This window comes from Colias croceus, chromosome 19, assembly GCF_905220415.1.
Source record: "Colias croceus chromosome 19, ilColCroc2.1".
NCBI lineage: Eukaryota > Metazoa > Arthropoda > Insecta > Lepidoptera > Pieridae > Colias > Colias croceus.
Window position 1 is genome coordinate 4,040,246 of NC_059555.1, and position 16,975 is coordinate 4,057,220.

General features: G+C 31.4%; 3 protein-coding genes and 1 long non-coding RNA gene across 4 annotated transcripts in view; 2 read left to right on the forward strand and 2 right to left on the reverse strand.

The window, feature by feature from the left end:
• Positions 1 to 3,671: 3,671 nt before the first annotated feature.
• LOC123700318 lies at positions 3,672 to 4,399 on the forward strand. Its single transcript, XR_006752610.1, has 2 exons — positions 3,672 to 3,917; positions 4,303 to 4,399. It is a non-coding gene; the product is annotated as an uncharacterized LOC123700318 (long non-coding RNA).
• An 834-nt stretch (positions 4,400 to 5,233) lies between these two features.
• On the forward strand, positions 5,234 to 6,862 carry LOC123700158 (28S ribosomal protein S15, mitochondrial). The gene is made up of 5 exons (XM_045647293.1): positions 5,234 to 5,502; positions 5,613 to 5,746; positions 5,962 to 6,035; positions 6,113 to 6,234; positions 6,516 to 6,862. Exons 1-5 carry the CDS (start codon positions 5,315 to 5,317, stop codon positions 6,817 to 6,819), a joined length of 822 nt encoding a protein of 273 aa, XP_045503249.1. The 5' UTR covers positions 5,234 to 5,314; the 3' UTR covers positions 6,820 to 6,862.
• Positions 6,863 to 8,037: 1,175 nt separating this feature from the next.
• LOC123700119 (SH3 domain-containing protein Dlish) lies at positions 8,038 to 12,530 on the reverse strand. Its single transcript, XM_045647249.1, has 7 exons — positions 12,361 to 12,530; positions 11,756 to 11,949; positions 11,305 to 11,492; positions 10,796 to 10,962; positions 9,736 to 9,834; positions 9,263 to 9,414; positions 8,038 to 8,920 (listed from the first exon to the last, which is right to left on the reverse strand). The coding sequence occupies exons 1-7, from the start codon at positions 12,407 to 12,409 to the stop codon at positions 8,756 to 8,758; spliced, it is 1,014 nt and encodes a 337-aa protein (XP_045503205.1). The 5' UTR covers positions 12,410 to 12,530; the 3' UTR covers positions 8,038 to 8,755.
• Positions 12,531 to 13,076: 546 nt separating this feature from the next.
• The window catches only part of LOC123700550 (rabphilin-3A), a 50,083-nt gene continuing 46,184 nt past the window's right edge, over positions 13,077 to 16,975 (reverse strand). The window contains exons 6-9 of the mRNA XM_045647799.1: positions 15,690 to 16,038; positions 15,115 to 15,259; positions 14,467 to 14,700; positions 13,077 to 13,967 (exon numbers count right to left, since the gene is read on the reverse strand). Of these exons, the coding sequence (XP_045503755.1) occupies positions 13,670 to 13,967; positions 14,467 to 14,700; positions 15,115 to 15,259; positions 15,690 to 16,038 (1,026 nt within the window). The 3' untranslated portion in view covers positions 13,077 to 13,669. The remainder of the gene's footprint in view (positions 13,968 to 14,466; positions 14,701 to 15,114; positions 15,260 to 15,689; positions 16,039 to 16,975) is intronic.

The window sequence follows — 16,975 nt, forward strand, 5'->3', positions numbered from 1 at the left end:
TCCGTGTTTTCCAATTACAGCACTAGAGCGCATTATGCGGCATAATGCTTAGCGTTGAATGTTCCAATTACAGCAATGCTTCGCACAATTGAGCACTCTTAAAAGTAATGCGCGTGAATTGATGCGTGCAATCGATTTATCGTAAATAATTATTAATTGTTGGAAAAAAATTTAAAGCTTTCGTTTCTTTCGAAATAATCAAAGTTAATTCAAATTGTGTTAAAAAAATCAATATAAGTATGGATGAAGGTAAATCCAAATTACTTAAAATAACCGTAAATAGTTTTCAACCAATTATTTATGTATACCACTTTATTTACACATTAATGAGGTTATTGCTAACTCTATGAATATTTTTTTTTTTCAACACTGAACTTAGCGCAACCTGCTGGTGCGTTTCACGTTCCAATTAAGCATCAGCATAATTCGGCATTGTGCGCCACTGAGTCGCATTATGCTCTGTAATTGGAAAACAGCCTTTAATACCCCAATATAAAAGAGACCATATTAAAAGTTATAGAGTTCACCAATTTTGAGCTTCAAAATCTGGATCAATTAGAAAGTATGAATTCTAATATCATTAGAATCTAGTTTTATCCAGTATTAGTTTACTTTATGAAATGTTTCAAGGTTAGCATTCCTTTTTACTTAAGCATTCTGCGGATGATAGCTTTCCGCTTAGTCTTCGCAGATTACACTGGTCTGCAAAAAATTTTTTTTTCGCGCTCCTTCTTATTTTTGCACAAGATTATTATAGAAGTGATACTTCTGAACAGAAATTAAGTTTTAAAAAATTTGTATCACGTCTAGATTTTTTGTGGTTTAATTTGAAAGAAACCCCTTTTTTGTTCTAAGAATACATCGTTATTTTGATAATTAGGTTTAAATATTACAAATAATGTCAAGAAAACTATTAAAAACTATAAGATAATATAATTACACATTATTTATATTGTTTCAATTAGTAGTTTTCTCTTCTTTTAATATTTTATAAGGAGTTTCGCGACGAATCGATCAAGTAAAATCAGCAAGCTTTGCTGTCAACTTATTATCTATATTTTACTATATTTTCAGTTAGCTTTTCCGTATCTCCTCTCAAACTTCTGGTGAAATGTTTCATAGTGGTCACCAGATACTCTTTTGACAGCTTTAGTCTGCTTAATTTCATAATTTAATTCTTATCTAAGCTCCCGCATTTGTAGTCCCTAGAGACCACACTAAAGACTAGCGCTTTCGATGTTGCGTCGTTTAAAAATTCATAACACGTGATTCAATTTTGCTTTATGGTTGAAATTATATACAAATTTTCATCAATATATCAGTACAATATAAAAATTTTACCAAATTATTAGGATAAAATCATCAACCTTCACCTTAAAACTTTACTTTGAACTGAGCGCAGCGGAGTCGTGATAAGAACTACGGAAGCCCATAAATTCCCTACAAATTAGTGTAAAAATAATGTCTTCAGTAGATATCGTTCTAGTTTTATAAATTCAAGTCGTTTTTGTGATGAAAAATATAATAAAGACCGAATAAAATAGCATTATTGCAAGAGAGACTACCAAACAATACAGAATTTTGAGGTATTTAAAAACAGCAATAAAAAAAATTTTTGACGTGATACAAAAAAACTGAAAGCAGATCTAGATTCAGCATGTGGAGATCTCCACGTTTATCATATTTTTATTCAAAGGAGGATTTCTTTGCAGACCAGTGTTATTAAGGCTGGTTGCAGAGCTTGACCGACCATCAGTGCGTACGTCAGTCGCACTTGTCATATGTATGGAAATTCATAAAACCGTTCATAGCTAGACCGACCATACGCACGCGTATTGTCATACAATTGTTGATGCGTATCGTCAGGACCGACGGTACGCACTGACGGTCGGTCAAGCTCTGCAACCAGCGTTATAATTATCTTACTATATTCTATGTATTACGTTTTTCATAAATAGCCGTTTTCAAGACCTGTAGTATAGATTCATTTCAAATTACCATATTCGTATCCTACCTTACTTTGTTTCTACATTCCACGAAACATTGCACACAACTTTGATAATTTTAGGGTACGATATTGATAAGATTCACGTATTTATAGTATGTCAAGGAATCGCACATTCATTATACATAAATTGTGATTGTATTTTTACAGTTTGTTAGTTTTAAGGAGCGTCCAATCAATGTAACTTTATTTAAGAAAGTTGTTTATTTCGTAACGTAGATTTGTCTAAAATTTTAATTTGCACATCTTAAATTGAAAGTATTTCTTTAAAATTATGTTGAATATTTAATGCCACTGATAATATTTAATTATAGGCAAATTTAATTTGCTTTATGTTAACCTAAAATTTAAAAATTGTTTTATGGTCCTGCATGTAAAGGTGACCTATGGAATGTTTTATTTTTATTTAATTTTATTTACATACATTTCATTATATGAATTATTTTCTATTGCGATAAAGTAGATGTATTCTTTATTAAAATATGAGTGGTACATTAGTACAAAATCGGCTAAGTAATGTAAGTTTGTGGCTGTATAATCTAAAGCAATAAAGGAGTGGTTACAAATGTTGTTTTCTTATTTATAATAAAAAATTTTGTGTGGTTTTATGAAACCACGGTAAAAGTGAAACTTACGATAATTATCGTATTTGTACGATAATTATCGTACGTCACGCGACATGCGCTACACAGACCAAAAAGTTTGAGACGATGTAATAAAAGTTTCACTTTAATAATTAACATCACTGATACTATCCTATCAGCCTATTAAAATGTACCTAATTTCGTCATGCCATTTTTATGATTAATGTTGAATGAAAACGAAGACTGACACCAATTTTAATGACTTGCTCTATTAGATTTATATATCCTTGGATTAGAACAATAACTGTCCTACTGAGTCTACTGTATTTCTAGGGTTAACATTGGATGAGAAACTACAGTGGGGAGCCCATGTAAACACCGCTGCAGGTAAGCTCAGTTCAGCTGCATATGCAGTCCGAAAAATAAGGCATCTCACCGATGAAGATACGGCTAGATTGGTTTATTTCAGCTACTTTCATAGCATTATGTCCTATGGAATTCTACTGTGGGGCAAGGCTGCAGATATAGAAACTATATTTATCTTACAGAAAAGAGCCATTCGCTCTATATATAATTTACGTGCTCGGGACTCACTAAGAGATCATTTTAAGAATACTGGTATCCTTACTGTACCATCACAGTATATATTTAATAATATTTTGCATGTTCACAAAAACGCCGACTTACACACAAGAGTAGGAGATAGACACGATTATGGCACAAGGAACAGGAATAGAATTGAAATGCCATTTTTCCGATTAGCTAAAGTTAAAAATTCATTTATGGGTCAAGGTATACGCTTATACAATAGAATTCCTCTCAATATTAAAGAGTTTAGTAGTTCTAAATTTAAAACTTATATAAAAAATGTACTAGTTCAGAGAGCGTACTACAGTATTCAGGAATATATGGACGATAAAGACCCATGGAGGGTTGTCGCGTAAAAACCACAGGACAGTTCTTTGGCATATTATGATATATTATGTATAAGTTAGATATAAGTTACATATAGTGCGACATAAAAGAGATGAAATTAATTAATTTGGAACTAATTTTTTTTCATTATCTGGCAACCCTGAATTTTCAATGCAGCTGTCAAGTTGAATAAAAATTTGTTGTTTTTTTGGTGAAGTTGAGAATTCATAAGATAAAATTGTAATTTTGAACAAGAAATTTACTCAAAAAAGGAGAAATCATGAAAAAGGTTAAACGTAGCGGTGTCCGTGATGCCATATATAATGTTTTCATTCGGTGTTTCTCATAATTTCAAGCTGAAAAACGAGAAAAATATTTGGAAAACGTTTACAAACGTACAGCAGATTATACCGGTGAGATTCCATTTATTTTTGTTCAGTACTACGTAAAATAGAATATTCCATTAGTGACGAGTGTTTAATGTACGTATCTATGGCGATTATTACGTTTTTGAAATTTAATTTGAGGTTATTTGTATGAAAACAAAAACTAGTTTTTATAGTGCGACCAGCACAATTTGAGCCAAGAAGTTATATCCAATCCAACCAGCCTTAAATAGTATAGTGATAACTATTTTCATACAGCTATCTATGAATCCTTACTTGCTACTTACTAGAGTGGACGCAGGGACCCAAAGTGAGTCTTGGCCTCCGACATAAAAAAAAATAGTTTTAAGCTACTAAATAAATATGTTAAATGTACTATTTGATTTTATTCATCTTAATTCTTTTGTTATAGGGGTTTCTGAAAGCACAGTACGCAGGATAGTGGAGCAAGGGAGTAAAAATGAAGGAGAATATCTACAAAAAATAAATAAAAATATGTAGTTTTCAAATCACCTTGTTTTTTTTTACCTGACGGACCCAGAAGGAGCGTAATGTGTTTGAGCCTTAGGTTTGAGCTGTATGTATGTATGTTTGTTTGTTCGTATGTTTGATTCTATGTGCGCCTCTGCAGTCTAAATGGCTTGACCGATTTCTATAAACTAATTCCAAATACATATAAGTAAAATTTGAGCTAGGTAGGTCATTTAAAATACTAATGTATTTTTGTCTTAAATTTACACGATCATGAATGAAACAACTTTAAATCGCGGTATTTATTACTTTTTATTTTTTGATTTTTATTCTATATTATCAAGATTGCTTGCGTCGCAGTATCAGTGTTGCTATATGAGCGACGGTGGCGCCCTCATTTTTTGTCATCTCTTTTGTGTCGCACTGTATTATGTAATATTGACATGATTTTAAAAGAGCAACTATGGAGTTTCTTGCCGATTCTTCTCCATAGATACTGCTTTCCGAATCGGTGGTAAATGTTAAAAATACTTATGTAATGACGATTCGAAAGTGCTACTAAATAGTAGTCTAATTGAATAAATAAATGTTTGAGTTTGAGTTTGAGAAACTGTTGCAGTTGTTGTATTATGTAAACACTTTGAGGTTTGCAATTGCATGTTTGTGATTAAACATGAAACGATAAATAGTCCGTTTACTCCATTCTCCTGTGAATGAAAAAGAAAATATGGAACATAATATATTATTTAAATAGATATCATATTTTATCTGTCCATTTGTCACTGTCAACTGTCAAGTTTCAATCCATCAGACCAACGCAGACCATCAAATTTGACATTCAAATTCAATCCTATATATTAATAATTGCTCTGTGGTCGTAACCTGAATGATTATTTTGATTAAATCTTTATTAGAAAATTAAGTTCTATTTATTAACATAACTTATTGGAACAATGTTAAAACGCTTAACATCATTGGTCATTCAACAGCGAGGAATAAAGCAGCAAGTTAATGTGAAATGGGTACGACCAGAGTATGTACCATCATACAAACCTGAAAAATCTGGGGATTTAGAAGCCCTTCCTACTAATGTAGGATCGTCATGTGGTATTGATTATGCTGTATGCGAAGAAATTAAAGAGTAGGTCCAACTTCATAGTACCTATTTCGCAAAACTTTATGTTTTCGAGGTTATGATTTCATCCAAAAGTTCATTTTTCTTGCTCTATGATATTTTACACCTTATTTCAGTGCTCCGGAAGCTGTAAAAAAGATATTTTCCATTGCACATCTTGGCCGGAAGGAGTATAAAGAGTTTATGAAGAAAGATCTTATAGATAGGGTCAGAAGACATAAATATGATGAATTCACAACTGAAACGAGAAGTATGTAATATATCTTTTTAGTTTTATATACTCAATCCTGAAAACAAAGGAAAATTTATTAATTTTATGAGTATTTTATTTTGTTGTGTGTGTTTATTTATTATTTATTTAACAGTTTTATGTACCATTACAAATTTTACAATCATATAATATTAAAAATTTATATACGTAAATACTAAATAACAATGTATAATTGTTAACTAAACAATTTTCAGTTGCTAGAATGACTGGTCACATCAGATGTTTACAAGAGACTATGGAAGAACATCCTCGAAATGTTAAAGTTAAGGTATTTATAAGATATACATTATACAAACAAATAATATGTAACATAAACATATTTTATAATGAAAGTGCTCTTTTTAGCAAACACTTCAAGAAATGATTGACAAACGCAAAAAGCTTCTGAAATTTTTGAGGCAATATGACTACAAGAAATTTGAATGGCTGCTTGAAAAACTAAATATTGAATATAAGGGACATCCTGAGTGAGTTAATTTAAGTTTTACTATACCATGCATTTTAGTTTTTTAATTAATTTATAATTACCTTGTTTTCCGAAAATAATGTCACTATAAAATATATTTTATTGTAAGATTTGTTAAGACAAAAGGAAAAATAAAATGTTTTAAGTAGTTCCTATGACAATATTTAATAATAAAATTTCTATCATAATAAGCACTGGTAAATATGTGTGGCGCATACATACACAAGTGTGTAACTCCTCACTGTTCTTTAAATGAAGAAATAAGTTTTTATTTCCTTTCAGATCGTTCAATAAGTTGTCTCGCAAAGAATCAATCAGAAAATTAACTGAAATGCATTGTGATGAAATTCGAAACAGCAAGCTTTCCGACTACAGAAATCTACTTGAAAGTCAGCAAGGTCCTTTCTTACAAGAGAAATTAAATGCTCTTAAATTCATTAGAAGTGAACAAATTGAATTACAACTACCAGTGACTGTTACGGAACAAGATATTAGCAAAGTTCAGGCTCAATATGATGAATGGAAGATTAAAGACGAACAGAAACAACAGGCTAGGAAAAAGAAAAAGAATCTTTTGTTGGATTAAATTACATTGTGTTATTTAGTGTAATAAAGAGTTTTAACATGTATTTTGTGTTTTATTGTACCCATTTCCTTTTAACTATGAATGAACGGGAAGTTTAAATAATTTAGGAATGATAATAGGTAGGTAGGGAAGTAAGGAATGGTAATTCTTTACCAATACAAGCAGGAATAGAAAGCTTCATAAACAGGGTTTCGCAGTAATGCTGGTTAATCGGGTATGTGTGTGTGTGGGATCACCTCCCCTCACCAAGAAACTTCTATCCGAAACAACTCACGATCTACACCATTTTTTTAAAAATCATGTAAAATTTAGAAAAATCCCAGTCTATTTACTAGTTATTACTTCCTAAAAAATCGCAATTTCTGCAATAAGTAAATTACAAAACGTAAACTATAAGCATTTTCTAAGATTAGAAAGTGGTATAAAAAAATGTATGGTACAAAAAAATATATGATGGACAACCATTTAAAAAATTGGTCTACAATATTATGAACATCTAAAACAGTAGCATAATAATATTATGTGCCTACGTTGTTGAAGTGAAACTTCTTTATTGGGGTTGGAAAAACATTTAGTGTAGGTAACACTTTTTCGTTACGCGCCATCAAAAGATGGCAAATCTTATCCTTACCACGCGTGATTCGACGTATTTCTGTAAAGTTGCATATAGTAAATTATTTTTTGAAAAATAAGGTCTTAAAGAAGTTTCACTTCTTACGTGTGTACACTAGAACACGCACACATTTTTTTTTATTATCTAAGCCTTTCCTCCTTTAAACGAGGAAAATAGGGATCGGGTTTGGAATATAATCTATTCCTACGCCTTGAACTCATAGGTACCAAATTCATAATAAAACCGGCCAAGTGTGAGTCGAACTCGCGCATCCGGACAAACCTACTTTTTATTATTTTGGAAATTTGTATGTTTTAGCAATTTTTCCTTAAACTTTAGGATCCTATAGGGGTTCTGTTCTTTCCTTTTGAGGTTCGGAACCCTAATATAAAATAAATCATATTAATGGCTTCGTGTGCACACCCTTATGATACCTAAATAATAGGACTACCCATTATAATGCTACGAGCAGTTAGTTAGTTGTTGATGATTGTAATTATAGGACATTATGGAAGTATGGCAAGTATATTTGAGAGTAATTTGAGTCTTGAGATATAGGTACTAGACAAAATAAAACAAAGAAATATAAAAAATTGTTTATTAAAACTAAACCTTATGTATAAAAATAGAAAATATAAAGCGCAGTCAAATTTGGACGGAAAATATATTACATAAATGCAAAATTTTATAAACACGAACCTTACAGGTATAAACAACTCTAAGGAAGACTAAAAATATGTATGATACAATTTAAATTATATGGCCTTCATCATATTAAGCTAAGATTTACGCAGATAGTGTGTCTTAAAAGAGAAAAATATAACAAGATCACTTAACACTATGATTACATTCTAAATAAAGTATTAAAATTTATCAATGGCAAGAATCGTTTTTGATGCATTTTTTATACCATTTCAACATCTGGATTTAAAGCTAAATACAAGGAAATTGATACATAAGAATTCCTTGGCATATTTCTTAATTAATTAAAAACATACGGAAATACGAAAAATGAAATACATTACAAATTATAAAACTTGTTAGCACTTTATAGATAATGAATCGCCAAATTTGAACATTAGTGTAGAGATTTTCTTAAAGCTCATCAGATTGCTTTGTTCAAACATTCTCGTGTCACAATGTTAGTTACCATACCGTAACCGGTGAACCTATTATCATGAAATTTCTGTTCCTATGTGTGGGTACATCTGAAAATAGGCCAACATCTATATTCCATACCCCTAAATGACATGATTACGGTAGAACAACTAGTATTACTATAAATTTCACAGATGTTGGGATCAAATAAATCTATTATTAAACTTATAGCGACGTAGTATGTGGTGCTCTAGCATACGCGGTGGGGATAAAGCCGGACCTTCGTGACTTGGGGGCGTGGGCCCACAGCCAGCCCTCTACCGTTTGCTGAGTGAGGTCTGCGTACACCCACTCACCTCGTTTCACTGATAAATCGTCTGGTGCTTGCGCCTAGAAATATAAAATAATATAATTAATGTGTACGCTCAAATAAGTTGCTTTATTTAAATGTTCTGTATTGTACTGAAAAACTTAAAAAAAAAACAAGCTTAACACAGTAATTAAAAACATCAACAGAAAAATATCAATAATCTGTAGATGCTAATATTATCCTACTAACTATAATATTATAAATGCGAAACTTGGATTAACACATAGGATAGGTTTTATCTCGGAAATCCCACGGGAACGGGAACTATGTAGGTTTGTAGTTCTTTATAACTAAAGATTGAGCAAAATAACAATTATGTGACAAAAATGCAGATAAATATTGCAAAAAATAAATATACAAACCTTATAATCATACAACATAACCAGCTCAGTGCCGTGGTATCGACCATCATTGTCCTGTTGTGTTGTGTTGTTAATGTTGTTGTTCGACAACATTGTGTTGTTCGGGTTTGCTTGCGGTGAATGCATGTTTTGGTTGTTTTCTTGTTGCGCGGCTGCAAATTGAGTCAAAAGATTTATTTATTTTAAACATAAGTTTAATAAATAAGAATTTAAAGCTGTTTCAGATATTACATTTTTAATTTATTTTTCATAGATTATTTTTTTATGGATAGCATCTTTGCATAGATCTGCAATGAATATGATCTAATTGAATGTATGTACTAAAATAAACTTAAAACGCTCCTTCTGAGTTAATTTATATAAAATTGTGAATAATAAGTCCTTTCTAGGAACACAGACTTTATGAATCTGGAATTGTGTTAATATGTAATTGTACCCTTATGATTACCAATTAAAAATAATTATATTCATACCTTGTACAACAGCAGGATACACAAAGCCAGATGGAATGAATCCTTCCTGGCCATCACTTCGCACAATCCAGTACCAGTCTGGATCTTCTCTATTTAAAACTGGAAAATATAATACATTGTATATTTCAATAGAATAAAATTAATATATATCTAGTGTCATTACAGAGGCAGAAGTCGGGGAATTCCTGCAGATCTTCTTTATCTATATCTATTAATATATGCCTATAAATATATTATTATTTACTAGCTTCCACCCGCGACTCCGCCCGCGCGGAAAAATTAAGAAAAATTTAGATTTATTTTTTTTCTACGTATTTTTCGGGATAAAAAGTATCCTATTTTATGCCCAGGATAATAAGGTATACCAAGTTTCATCGAAATCGAACCAGTATTTATGTGATGCCTTCACATACAGACAGACAGACAGAAAGACAGACAAAATTTTTTTTAATCACATATTTGGGTTTGGTTATCAGTAACACCCCTGCTTTTTATTTTTTCATTATTTTCAATGTAGTAAGTAGACTCACCAATACTAGAACATTTTATTAATGTGTTGGTGAGACGTGAAGTTTTTTAAATTGTATACCGAATAACTATTTGTATTTTTAGATTAATTATTTTTGTGCGTACTCTAATTTTAATTTTTGCTTAATTTTTCTGTGACTTTATGTATGCTTCTGATTATTTGTGACATGTCAATTTTATAATTTGTATTTCTAGATTTAATTTTATTGCGTATTTTAATTTTAATTGTTATTTCTATTTAATTTTGGGTCTTTGTTACTCTGAAATAAAGAATTTATTATTATTATTATAATGTACAGAATTGACCTATCTACAGATTTATTATATATGTATAGATTATAAATTCCGCATCATAATCAACTAACTAGGTACATACTTTATTTCTAATTTTAAGAAAACGAATTATGATTACGAGATATCGAAAGTGCAAAACTAAAATAAAATTTTGACCATCAAATTTCTCTATGAAGTCTTTGATATGTTATTAGCCTTCAACATGTAATATTCAATAAACAATGAAGATATTTATTACCTGTAACAAATTCGCCCCTCTCCACATCAACGTCATTCTCGTCTCTAGCAGTAAATGTGTAGAGCACAACATATCTTCCGGAGGGATCTTTGCTGAACGGACACGCATCACCCTCGCTACCTAACTCTGAGTGACCATCGTTTGTTGCTCCATCTGATAGTGATAATCTAAAATAGAAAGATTTAATATTTTTTTGGCGCTTAAAATGTGTTAGTATAAAGAAGGATACAACATATATCTATTGTATGGACTCACGCTGAAAGGTAATGGTTATCAGTTGAATATTGTTCTTATCAAAAGTCTATTTTACTTCCAATTAATTGGATTGTAAGAATTATATCTTTCTATTCAGAAGGATTCAATTTTATTGCAATAATTTAAAAATTGTATTAGTGAATTATTTAAGATTATTAATGTCCCCCAAACAAATACAACTGTAACTACTATGTATATAAAAAAATACAATGATTTTATACCCTGTTTAAATTTATTTAGTGGGATTTACTTACTGTGATACATCTCTATGTGCTAAGTCAGTAGGCGATCTGCTTCTCGGCAGCTTCTTCTTCAAATCATGATGTTCGCACGGAGCACAGTATGAGTGTGGTATAAAGCCTTCCCTACGAGACTCTGCTACTATCACATACACCCAGTCATTCTCTCTGTATAGAACATTTACTATCTGACCTCGTTTTACCTGAAAATAATTGATTAAAGTTAAAATATGAACAGGTTGCTCCCTCTCTTTATGATTAACTTTTCTTTAAAAAATACGAAAAAAATGCTAAAATTTATGAATAACACAACATTGTCTTGTTACCAATCCCGGATAAGTGTACAAAGTTTGAATGAAATCTGTCCATTCAAAATGGGTCAAAATTTAGTTTAAAGGAGTCAGTTATATAAAAACATACACATGAAGCTAATAAAATAAATGTCAATATAAATAAAGACACAAACCTCAAGTTCATCATCAACACATGGTGCAAAATCGTGCAAGACTACCATTTTAGAATCAGGGCTGAGGCCATGTTCTTTTTCAATTCCCACTCGCACCAGTGTTTCTATACTTGCCGATCCTGTTATACGACCCATGCCAGGGCTTAACCCAGATCCTGGTCGCGATAGATCCTTGTCGGAATCGCCACTGCTGGCTGAAGAATTCAGGATAAGTATGTATAGTTAAGAAAAGAAGATATTTATATAAATAATATTCATTGAATAAATCTGTGGAATGCTTTATCTCCCATTTTAACCCTCGATGTAAAACTAGGTCAGTGAAAATATATATTATCAAATACATTATATATATGAATTTATTAGATATAACTTGCGAATTTAGAAACTTTATTCAATGATTAATAGAGAAAATATAAGTTGTAATAGTTGAAATCGCCCATATTCCAAGGACTTTAATAATATGAATAAATGTTTATATTAAGATTTATTACACAGACTTAGTTTGGAAACAGGTCCTATTTTTTATTTGTATAAAATATATAGAAAGTTTGAGGTCATTGACTTGCAGTTTTCCCACAGAAAGCTCGTGCCGTAAAGTTACTTACATTTTTTCTTTTTTCCCCTTCTGATTCGCACTGGACAAAGGAATGCCATATTTGTTTTGATTTTATATCATGCTTTATTAAAAGATGAGTGATGAGTTTGATATTTTAATTTACAAACATCGTAAATCGGGTGCAAATCAACTTTTTTTCACGATGTTTCTGTCACAGATTAAGTATTAGTTACTACGGTTTCTGTCACAAAGTTCACAAAACACAAATGAAACTTTTGGCTGGTGTTACCATATCGTATATTTGCTAAATCGATACTTGCCAATAAAATAAATAATTATTGACAATAAAAACCTAAGAGCAATAAACCTCAGAGTTAAAAACAAAGAGCGTTGTTCATTTTTAAATGATAGATTAATAAAATGCTCATCTTTCTGTATATTCAGCAATATTTTTAATACACGCAGTCATTAACCAAGGATATATTTTATTTCGTGAAACTTGGTTATGGTGCATTTACATCATAGAAATATATTATATACTTTTGCTTTTGACATATTCGTGTGTATACGTATTCGCTTATTTAAAAAGGTTTACGTAGGTATTCGCGTACCTAAATAATATTATTATGAATGCGGTACCTCCAAACTGTGGCTCGAGACGACACCTATGCTTCGTCGTACGGCCGCGATGCGATGGGAACACGAATACATAATATAGAAATGCACCATAAGATTTTAAGGGTAAATAAATAAAACAATCTTAAATTATTTAAATTTAACTTTAATAAATTTATCATACACTAAACATTTAATTCAATAAATTTAACAGCAACAAAATAAACCAACATTATTTGGCACAGTTTTATATTTCTTTTATACATATATCTTATATTATTTATAATTATGTATATTATCATAATTTCGTATAAAAATATGTACGCTTCACGAAGTAAGCTTACTAAATGGAATTTATTTTGGCACATTCATACTTAAATTGCGGCGGTAATAAAATGCCACCATAAAATAAAAATAAAATAATTACATTAAATATCTACAATAAGAACGGAAGAAACTTGAAAACATTTGAGTAGCACAAAGGTGGTTATAGCTTAAAAGTATAGGTAGGACAGGACATACCTAATACGTTGAAGATAAATTATTACGAAAATAATATAATCTTGCGTATACATATAATAAATGACTTCTTTTTGATTCATTTTCTAGGAATGATAACCATTAAATTATACGTTGGTTTATAATTGAAGCATTGATATATTTTTAAAATGCCAATAAACATAATGATCTAAGTTAAAGTACATTTCATTTGAAAACCGTCGTTATTTTTTATCTGTACGCATTTATATGTGTTGTGTATCCGTTAAAGAATGCCACTGTTCGTGTCTATGGTCCGGGAATTTTATGCAATCCATCCAATGTTTTAAACGTCTTCCTTTACTGCTCGAACCCAAAACTAGACTTCCTAGAAAATCGTTCGGTTTTCCATAGTCTTTATCCCAAACTGTCAGTGTCAAGTTTTGGCGCGAAAGTTCTGTCAAACGCGTCTCGAAGAAGAAACCTTCGTTCCAAACGGGGTTCAAGTTTCGCCATTTGATCGATGTTTTGTGCTTTTTGTGGTATGGGTCTGGGTCGAGGTGTCTGTGAAAAGTGACGAATAATTTAAGTACAATTTAGTTTGTAATAAGTTTGTGAGAATTATATCTGTAATAGCGCTGATTAAATGATAAGGATGTTGACATCTTATTTATTGATAAATGATGTATTATTGATAATAAAGCCGCCGTTTGGATTTTAATCCAATACCAAAATGTAAGATTTGAATTGTTACAATAATTTTATATCATTAATTTTAACAGCAAAATTATAAGGAATGGCGCGGGCGCCACATGCGGACGAAAGTTATCGATAAGTGATCTTATATTATTATGTTTTACAATTTTGTTCAATTTATATGCAAAAATTAGTACCTAATTATTATAAATATAAGGTTGTTTTCCAGAGTACGAGTGATGTCTCAAGCCTATTGCGCTACTTGCTCACTATCATCTACCAAGAAATAACTCAAACAAAACATTCAGTTATCCAACTAGACAAACTCTTTGAACACATACAAATTTCAACCCCTAGAAATACTTACAATTTCACGAACGGATCCGAGTACCCATTGCTATCTTGCGGCGGCAGTTCCATAGCCCTACATACGGTCACAGCTAGAGCCCTTCGTTTAGTACTATAGCATAACGCTAGAAGGAGTCTAGGGCCTGTAGGTTCAGTGTTAGTAGCTCCGGAAAGGGCTAAGCGGAGTTGAGCTGGCGATTTGATACATTCGCGAAGGGATACGGTCGCTGAACCCATTTCGTCGCAGCCGTATCTAGGGAGATAAATATATTGTAAGTGAAAATGGTAGGTGGTGTTATGATGTGTTCTGGATTGATGAAATTGGAACATTGGAAACGAAATTAGACTAAATTTGTGGAAACAGGAAAAGATGGAAACAATAATATCACAATATATTAATTGAAGGTCTCTATTTATCTCTGTACCTACCTACTATAAACGAAGACAAATTCAAAAGATCTATAAAGGAAAGACGGTAGAATTTTTTATGAGACTTTGATTTTTGATACAATGCATTATTAATTAAGGATTAACAAAACGCGGAAAAATCAATTTCAAGCATTGTCACATAAATTTTAGGAACCATAGACAATAGACATCGCTATGTTCTCACAAACATAGCATAAAAGCTGGCTATAAAATAATCGTAATAAATGTTCAAGATTACCTGTCATCATCAAAAACGACGATTTCCAGCGACTTCGTGCCCAAATCCGACTCAGTGAGCCCGAAAAAGTGAAGAGTTTCGTTGAACTCCGGATGTTTTGTTTTATGGACTGTTTTTGTTCGCAATCTGTTTGAATACGTCCCTTCTGGAAAGAGGAATGGCTTGAGGCAGTTGTGAAATTTTAAGCTGATAAATATTATTACAGGAAGGTGACCCTTCTGGGAAACTATGAAACGTATAATAAGTTATGATAGTACAAAACAGTTTCGAGTTAACAATAATATAATGAATACTGAGTAAGTTGGAAATCGCAATGGAGAATTTCACAGAAAATTAATATTAAAATATGTATAATTAACATGTGTATGAAAAATATTGATTTTTAATTGTATGATATTGATGTCCCTCACAAGCTTTTCTCAACCCTTTGTACCCAGCATAAGCATAAGTTAATTAATACTTTAAAGTTTTAAACAGAATTGATTGACAACAAATACCTACCCACCATTAATTTACGCAACACAAAGCAAAACCAAGTAACGTTATTATCGTTATAAATACAACAAAATCCTTACCAATCGGCAAAATTTCCAATCTACAGAACGGATCAGACAGGCCTGTCATGTCCATGCCAATGAGGCCTCTAGCGCGTAACACCGTAACAGCCAACGACGAAGTCCCATTATCATAAGCTAATTTTATCTCTAAAGTTCCAAAACCAGCATCTGGAATCACTGGAGGCTTTTCCACCTGATTTGTGGGTTTGGAATCCTTTCTAATACTTCTGAGACTGTATGCACTGCCTTTACTGCCTGTGCGTTTTAGACCCATTGATCTTTGGGTAATACTGTCTGTTCTATGTAGACTGAGACCACTTACACCGTGTGTAAGGATCTCCGTTTCGCTCCAGTCGTGGTGACTGTCCTGTGTGAAAAGTTTATTTATTGTTAATGGACAAGTCGAATTTAAACGTTCTGCTCTTGGTGTGTTTATTTTTGAGAGTGATTTGATGGGAAATTTGTTAAAAATTTGAGAGTAAAAGTGTGATGCGGAAGAAAGAAAAATTATACAATGACAGAAAAAGAGAAAATTAACAAAAATTTGAACGAAATTTAATTTCAAAATTTTAACATTAATTGCCAAATATCCCAGAACCCAGGATTTACAAGCATTAATTAACTTACATAATTTATAATTTAGATATTATAATCATACTAAAATTTTAAAGCCAAGCAATCAAACTTTGAAAATTACATACGTCCCTTAGCGGAAACGTTAATTAGTTTACGTGAAAATTAGGTATTGATTCGAGCTTTATTTTAACAAAAACATCCCAGTTAAGTACTGGATACTATAATCCTTATTTGTTTCGGATAGAAACAGCGACGTGTGTGGAGTCTACTGGAAGAGATTATAAGTTAATTAATTATCCAATAAACGATACAAAATGTGCTAGCGAGGGAGAGCAATTTTATCATCTCAACAACATATTGACGTCACGTATTACTTCATAGACCACCCTCAATTAAGCGCAGATAAATCAATATAACTTGGTCTCAAGTAGTTTATTGTTTGTTGATTGTTACTAGTTGCTAAGTAAAAAAGTTATAAGAAAAATACATTTAGACTGACACGAAAAAACTAATACTTTTCTGAATGTCCAATCCGGTTTGAAAGCTTTCATTTGAAGTAAATTGAATATTAAGTGAGTTTTTAATGCCTTTGCCAAAATAAATTTGCTTTCCGCGCAAATTACCTACTTTTCCGACGACAAATTGAGTTGATTATAGGTAGTGTACTTTGTAATCACGTTAGTTTAAAAGCACGATTATAGTAGGTAGCAATTGAGTATTATCTGTGT